At 42.8% G+C, this 7,782-nt stretch overlaps 1 protein-coding gene across 1 annotated transcript; it reads left to right on the top strand.

Annotated features, from left to right (window-relative positions):
- Positions 1–2,537: 2,537 nt before the first annotated feature.
- si:ch1073-224n8.1 (zinc finger protein 37) lies at positions 2,538–7,260 on the top strand. The gene is given in 4 exon segments (XM_034550712.1): positions 2,538–2,634; positions 3,060–3,766; positions 3,901–4,493; positions 4,495–7,260. Coding segments are annotated over 3 exon segments (1,575 nt in total). The 5' UTR covers positions 2,538–2,634; positions 3,060–3,081; the 3' UTR covers positions 4,792–7,260.
- The last annotated feature ends 522 nt before the right edge of the window (positions 7,261–7,782 follow it).

Here is a 7,782-nt window from a genome sequence, read left to right as displayed (position 1 = left end):
TCAAGCAGATGGTAACTGTTAGACAGTTTGTTACGTAACCCCACAATGCACTGCCTCTCTTGCCATGGGCCGTGTCACTTTTTCCTCAACCACTGTGTGGCTGAGATGGGTCTGCTTTCCTCATCAGAATCGAGTGCGTATGGATACAATTATTTGTATATAGGAAATGGAAGCAGCCACAATAAATACTACACGGTTCTGTTATAGTAAGAGCTGTAGAACAAATAACAAGGGCGTGTTTGATTTGAGTGTTTGATTTAAAGCTAACATGCACAGTAAGATAAGATCACGGCAAAGTATCGTCTATTGGCATGCATATAATATAATATAATAATGCATATTTCACAAATAAATGTAGTAAATTATTATTTTTAAACAACCTTGGGGAGAAAAAAAAACATACTTTGAGGTGGCAACTTTGTCCCACTCCCTGAATGAGGCAAATGTGATCCATGAAACTAGAATTATATGTATGTCATCTCTAAAAGATGCAGCTGCTGTTAAATAGATGCAGGAATGAAGCACTGCAATTGCAAAAGTTGTCAATTTATTCATCAGGCAGTATTCAGTAAACAGTATCACCCAATGATTCACCTCATCTTTCTGAACAAATAATAATAAAGTTTAATTTTTATTTTTTTAAGCATTAACTTAATTTAAACTTTTTAAGGTGCTCAGTATATTCATGTTTGTGAGGAATAATTCTAGAGGGAGATCATTAATGTAGGGCTTGATCTCAGTATCAGTCATATTAAAACAGTCTACAGTGCCTCCTAGAGCCCAAAAATAATAACAGGCAGGCGAGGTCTGTGTCTTTTCAGTTACACAACTGGGTGTGCGTGACAGTAATCAGTTTTCCTGATGGATTGCACTGTGAAAATGACCGGTTCATCTGCGAAGCATCGGAGAATTCATGATACATTTGGCCAGCTTTACAACATCCTGCATTCAGGACTGTGGGATCAACTGTAATCTCGTCCGGCAGTTATCAAGTTTGCATAACCCACTGAGAGGTCAATGACCTGCGGGTGCTTTCAATTATGAACCGTGGAAGTATTTTTTCTATTGAAAAGAGCAACATTTTCTCTGCAAATGGCTGCTGTATTCTCATGAAGTATGTAAACGTATATAAGCTGACAAATAGGATGCATATTACACTTGCACATGGACTCAACTCAGAAAAAATAAAGATAAGAACTTTGTCACACATGGACTCAGGCTTGAATAAAAGAAACAAATGACCAACCCAGACTTCTAACACGTTTTCGTCCCAACTCGTCACATACAGGTCATTAAGACATATGCTAATTAGCATCTTTTTTTAATTTGGGCAATATAAAGACATGCGATTGTTTCCACTTAGACTTGCAACACAAGCCAATATGCTGCAAAATAGAAATCAAAGATACATAATCATATAAATTATAGACTACAAGACAAGACTTGCCTATGGAGAACTAGTTTAACGTATTTTTTTTTTAAATAGCCATTTTCAAAATATTTAGTAATTTTGTTTTTGGATATCAGTTAGATATCAACTTCTTTAAACACTATGCTGGAGAGGTCTAGGTCGAGGCATGTTGAGGTTGGATATTTGGGTACATTTGTATACCATCTCTGCCTTTTGAAATGTTCTCAGGTAACTGTAGACATCATTTAACTTGATTTACATGTCACTATTAATTCCATATGTTTTTGTTTTGAAAGACCTCTATACAGGTGCCCATTCAAAGAAAACCATGAGCCATTGGGCCATGTGGACACCTGCCTGTGTTAAAGCGTAATGCCAGGATGAGTGTGTATGCCATAATTCATCCACCAGAACGAAGTGTGCATGAATGAGGATAAGCTCTTTGATGCTGAAGGAAGGCACACGGCAAATGCTCCTCAATGCTATGCAAATTAAAACAGTTTGCTGATGGATTCAAATTATCCAGAAACACTGGAGTAGCCATTAGCAGCAGTTATCCCCTTGAACACTATGATCACAAAAACAGCCAAGACAAGGACATAATTTATGGTTACGGCTGTAAAATAAAAAGAAGCATTTTCTGCTGTGTGATCATGTTATATTAGTTGCTTGGTGTCAGAATTGTGGTTCTTTTGGTAAAATAGTTCTCATGCAATTTTAGCAGGGATTCTACATGTTATGTGGGTATGAGAGAAGAATGTGTTGCTACATGTTTAACATGTGGTCCATCTTGTATCATCTGTAGATTTTGTTTTGTATCTTTCCCACCATGGTCAACTGAGGAAAACTTATCATCAAAATAAAAATTAAATACATTTAGATTATTGTGCTCTAACATTGTGTGCACTGCACAAAAGACAAGACTGAAGTACTTCTACCGTAGGAGATCCGACATGGTCATTTAAAAAGTGTGAAAGTGTGATTTACAAACCATAACTTATCATTTATATAATTATTTTTTTGTTGTTGCAAGATTGGCATGTTATACCAAATTGAATTAAATTTGAGATAAGGGAAAGTATGGCTTCTTTGTAATCCATGTTGAAGTCAAGACCAGCACACCAGCGCCGCCCACCGCTCACCTTCCTCGTTGACGTCATTCCTGTGCGACAGGCCTCGGCGTACAGCGTCCTGACGCGTTATTGGATAGAAGCTGGAAATGGGTGAGTCGCAGCTGAGGGCCGTGGTATCAAAGTCTTTAAACAATCATTTACGCACTTGAATATCGCCGTTTAACACCAGCGGCGCGCTTCACCCGCAGAGTCACCGTGTTTCGCCGGAGCACGTCTTCGACGGGCCGTCGTTAGTTTAGGAGCCAGCGGGCTGTTAGCTAGCGGTGCCAGGCCCAGAAGAGTCGCACTGAGCGGATTGTTTTTGTCAGCGACGACAGTCAAGCGGCTAATGAGACAGATGTGATTAGCGACACTTGACTTATTGCTCCAACTAATTACAGAAATATATAATTCCGCATAATTCATCCAGCTTATTAATATTTTTGGACTGTTTTAGTTGTTTTTAGGAGCATATTAAAACTTAGCGTAGCCAGAAAGAAAACGTTAGCTGACTCCATCGCTATCATGACTTCCAGGAGGACGGGCTACGCTGGTAGCATGGATTCTTCTTCTCCGTCAAACAGTGGCAACAGCTCGGTCCACAGTGGGAACCGGAAACAAAGTATAATCAACATTCCTGACAGGACCGGGATCGAGTCTTGTTATGATCGGAAAGGGGACAAGGCTGGATACGCAGCTCCGCAGGGCGGCGTGACCGTAACGTCTCTGAAGTCCCGTCTCGCCCCGACCATTCAGACGGCCATGTCCGCCGTCGTCGATACTCTTCTCGGGGAAGTGGTGCTTGTGCTCAACGAGACTCAGCAGGAGTTGCTCCACAAGGAGCAGGAGAACGAGAGACTCAAAGTGCGCCTGGAGGTGTCGGAGAGGGAGTTGAAGACTTTACAGGAGTGCCTTTGTAGCGCCCAGAAGCTCATAGACCAGCTCCAGATCTCCTACACGGGCCCCCCATTCAACCAGTCCGTTTTCACCCCTTCGCTGTCTTCCATGGCGTCAATGACTGCCGACTTGGACCGCGACCACCAGAACGGACGCAATGTGAACGGAGCCGGTGTGGACTTGGGTCTCAGTGGCTCTGTGGATGATTCGCTTCATGGGTTTGAGCCAAGAGATGACTACAAAATGTGCCAGCTTTCAATCCAACCAGATGGCTCCGTGACGAACCACGCTCTGGACTCCTTTGCTTCCAACACATCTCATATGTGCTCCGATTCCAGCAGACCAGGTAGATATTCAATGTGTCTTTATACTTGATAATCATCTGACTCTGAGCAAAATGAATCAATAACTTAATTTGTGTGTATTTTGATATCGTAATGCTTCTACGTTAACCATAGCTGCATCTTTCCATTTGTCCAGGACCAGGCGGAGGGTCTGGGTTTGAGATCAAAGAGGAGCAGGGCCCCGCTTCAGGCTCTGGTCAGCCCAGCAGGAAGGAGCCTGGCTACGTTCAAGTTGGAGAGGAGGGAGGTTCCCAGGGTTCCTTCACTCACCCTCTACGTCACCAAAGACCTGTGCGAGAATGCAGCAGTGCCTTGCAGCAGGGTGGACTTGATGGACAGAAGCAATTGGCCAGGAGCGCTGGAGCCGGGAGAGTAGACAGTGTTTCACCAGGCAGAGCAGAAGACTCTGCAGGACCTTCGGCTTCTGAAACACCTGGTGAGCCCTCTCTAGATCGGCCTCACCACTGCTTGGAGTGTGGAAAGACCTTCCGTCTGATCTCCAGCCTGAAGAAGCACATCCGCATCCACACTGGAGAGAAGCCCTACCCGTGTGCAGTCTGTGGCCGCCGCTTCCGTGAGTCAGGAGCCCTGAAAACCCACCTGCGCATACACACGGGCGAGAAGCCGTACTCCTGCTCCGAGTGTGGCAACTGCTTCCGCCACTTGGACGGTTTGCGCAAACACCGCCGCACGCACACCGGAGAGAAACCCTACGTGTGTGCCATCTGCGGGGAAGCGCCTAAGCCGCCTGCAGCATCTCAAACACCACCAGCTCATCCACACTGGAGAGAGGCCGTGCTGCTGCCCCTTCTGCAACCGCAGCTTCAAGGAGCCCGCGGCGCTGCGGAAGCACATCCGCACGCACCGGGAGGAAGGTGGTCACATGGGGATCGCGGCCAGTGATGACACGGACCCAGATGCCTTGGATGACATTAACAATCTCCACCCGGCAGCGCCGTCCCCTCAGATGAGGTTTGGGGAGTGGGGACCTGAGGAGGATGACAGCTCAGTTGTGGACTGTGTGTAGGGCTCGATTTAAGGAGTGTTGGTATTCTTACCATGAGACTTTCTCTGGGTGAAGAACATGGAATACGGCGAGTTTCTAAACATGATAGATGGATAAGGTCATCTCTGTTCCATGCTGTTGAAGTGAATACTCAGGCTACATATAACCGTAGACTTGGAGATTTGATTATATCTGGCATTTTTAATGTTTTACTCTCTTAGAGGAAATTCTTTGTATTTGAATATAGACGGTGCATTCTTCCACAGTGAGTATTTTTTTCAGGCATTCAAAAGGCAGCAGCAGGAGCATACAGGTTGTTCTTGGCACATGGAGTTGCTGGTTTGCTAACTTCCGGGCAATAGTTTGGGAAATTGATGGCAGAAGTGGATTAGAGCTGTTTCCTCACTTTAAATATATAAGTGCCTAAATACTCAACCATCAACCGACACGCTGCTGCTGCTGCTGCTGCTGCTGCTGCTGCTGCTGTTGTTCAAGGTCCACCTGGATTTTAATCTCAACAAACTGTTACATTACAACTCTGATCACAACTTTTTTTTAATAGTTTCACACATTGAAGAGACTGTATTTGCTGTTGAATTCTCTTAAGTTTCCAATTGGGCATGCTTTTGCCAACACACTGAGCTGCTCAAATACATAGAAATGGATCTAGGGCTGCAGAATTTGTATCGAAATTGCAATATGGCCTGAAGCTATTTTCAAATAGCAGGAGGTCCATTTGTTAAACCAAAAATATTTGCCAAAATACCATTTTAAAACTTGATAAATCGATAATATTTGAGTTGTAGTATTTCCTACACAATATTTTTAAGTCCGTTAGTCCGGTTAGTGTTGTAGATGACCATAGACCAGAGTATTGATATTGCAACAATATTGTGGGGTTGACCAAAAAATGTACACAATGAGATATTTGTTAAATAATCATCAGTAATGTAAATATAATTTCTAAGTGGGTGAAAGCCGAACAGCTAGAAAAATTAAACAGCTGCGTCAGAAAATCACTTTACTATAATGCAGCCTTTAAAACCAGGAGATGACATCTACCGTAAAATGCGGGTTATAAGCTGATACTTTTTTCCTCTCAACTTTGACACGGACGGCTAATACAAGGGGACAAAGTTATTTTTGTATTGCTTTGTTCCTTTCATTACCGGTGGTCGTTTCGAGGGTTTGTCAGGTACCGCTAAATTAGCGGTATATATACCGCGGCGGCTTGTTTAAGATTTAATACTTTTATTTTTATTTAGTAGATGCGGCGTATTAAAGGGTGTGCTTTATAGCCTGCATCTGACGGTAGTCTCATGTCACGATAAGGATATATTGAGATATTGCACTGCCAGATATCATTGTAATGCCACAGATGTCACCACTATCCTGTGGTTAGCTCCTGGTGGAGTCATCAAATCGAAGAGGGCAGCGTGGACCTGCAGTCTACCGTCTGTAGGCCGAATGGCTCAAATATCATTTTGACCACATACGCAGCAGTCGACTGTCCCATTCTGAAGCCCTGCTCTGTCTTATAATGTCTTTATAATATCTTGTGTTTGGAGGCGTCTGTGCATTAATTTGGCCGTTCGAAGAGGGCACACAGCCAGTTGGCATCAGCATGCATCCGGATCAACAGCGTAAACACGTCACTGTTTCTCCTGTCTTTTTGATTTTCATCTCTCTTTTATGGACCATATCTTTTTGCATTCCACTTTTGTTCAAGCTGCTGCTGTCTGTCTGGAAAGCGTTCCCTTTTCTGGACCCGTGTTAATGTAGCCAGCCGGTCCGCTCGCAATTACTAGTGGACGGCTTTTGGTGCCTGCATGTGCATTTCTGTTTCTCCGCTGGCATCGCGTGCCTCCCGGCTGTTTCTGTACATAAGAATGTAGTTTTAGCCATTTTACCTGGATTAATGAGGGTTTAACATTTGTGGACAAGTTAATGTGCAACAACGACTTAAAAGAAAAAGTAACGTGTTATGAAAACGTCAGTATGCTCACATGCAATGTAATTATATATATATACTCTTATTGACATTCTTCCTGATGTGATGCATCAGGGTTAACAGAGGGGTATTACTCTTCTCTGCCTTTTGAGCTACACTGTAGGTATCTGGTGTCATTTACCATGTTTTACTACTATAACGATCCCCGTGTAACTCTATGTACATTTACAAGACTGAGTCATTTTAAACACCACTGAAAATGTTACTGTTACTGTATATGCAGAATATGATTTGCCATGGTAGTCTCGTTCTTGTATAATCATATTTTTTCAAAACATTTTTTTTTTGTATTGCATACAGAGGGGGCCTTTGCATGTAGGTTTAAACCGAAATGGCATTCTTCCGGGAAAAAGTCAGTGTTAAAATGTTTTTCGTTATGCATCTTGTTCAACATACAGTATATTCATTCCACCTCATCACAGTCACTCCAATACCTTGCTGTAAATGTTACTATATTAAAGGGCCTTGTTTATACTCCTTTTTTTTTTCTGTGGCTGTTTATTCCCGAGATGAAATTATGTAGAGTTTCCTTTTTTTTTTAAAACCACAACTGCAGTAAAACGATTAAACGGATCGACTGCGGCAATTTGCAAATACATGATGGTTTTATTTCATCCCTGTCAGTTCATCCCAGTTTGGGTACTTCAGTTTCCTTGTATCATGACAGGAAAATCACATAAACCCCGGAGGAGCGTTTTCACACTGACTGAAACGTTGCCAAAAAGATTGTGTAGTTGCTGCGGACGCGCCCGAACACAGCGCTCGAATAACCTCTCGCTCTCCTCCCGATGCTGAGCCACGACAGCTGTGTTCATATGTGAGGTGGCCTTTGGTATGAAACTCTAGTTGAACCTTTTTATTTAAATTTCTTCTCCAAAATGCTTTCCAGTGTTATTTAGACAAATATATTGAATGTTCCAATGCTATTTTGTAACCTTCGAGTATTGTAATAGCTTGTAGAGCCGTAATTATTTTGTCGTTTCAGTGGAACAGGAATATCA

This window comes from Cyclopterus lumpus, chromosome 14, assembly GCF_009769545.1.
Source record: "Cyclopterus lumpus isolate fCycLum1 chromosome 14, fCycLum1.pri, whole genome shotgun sequence".
NCBI lineage: Eukaryota > Metazoa > Chordata > Actinopteri > Perciformes > Cyclopteridae > Cyclopterus > Cyclopterus lumpus.
This window is presented reverse-complemented; position numbering and strand designations above follow the sequence as displayed.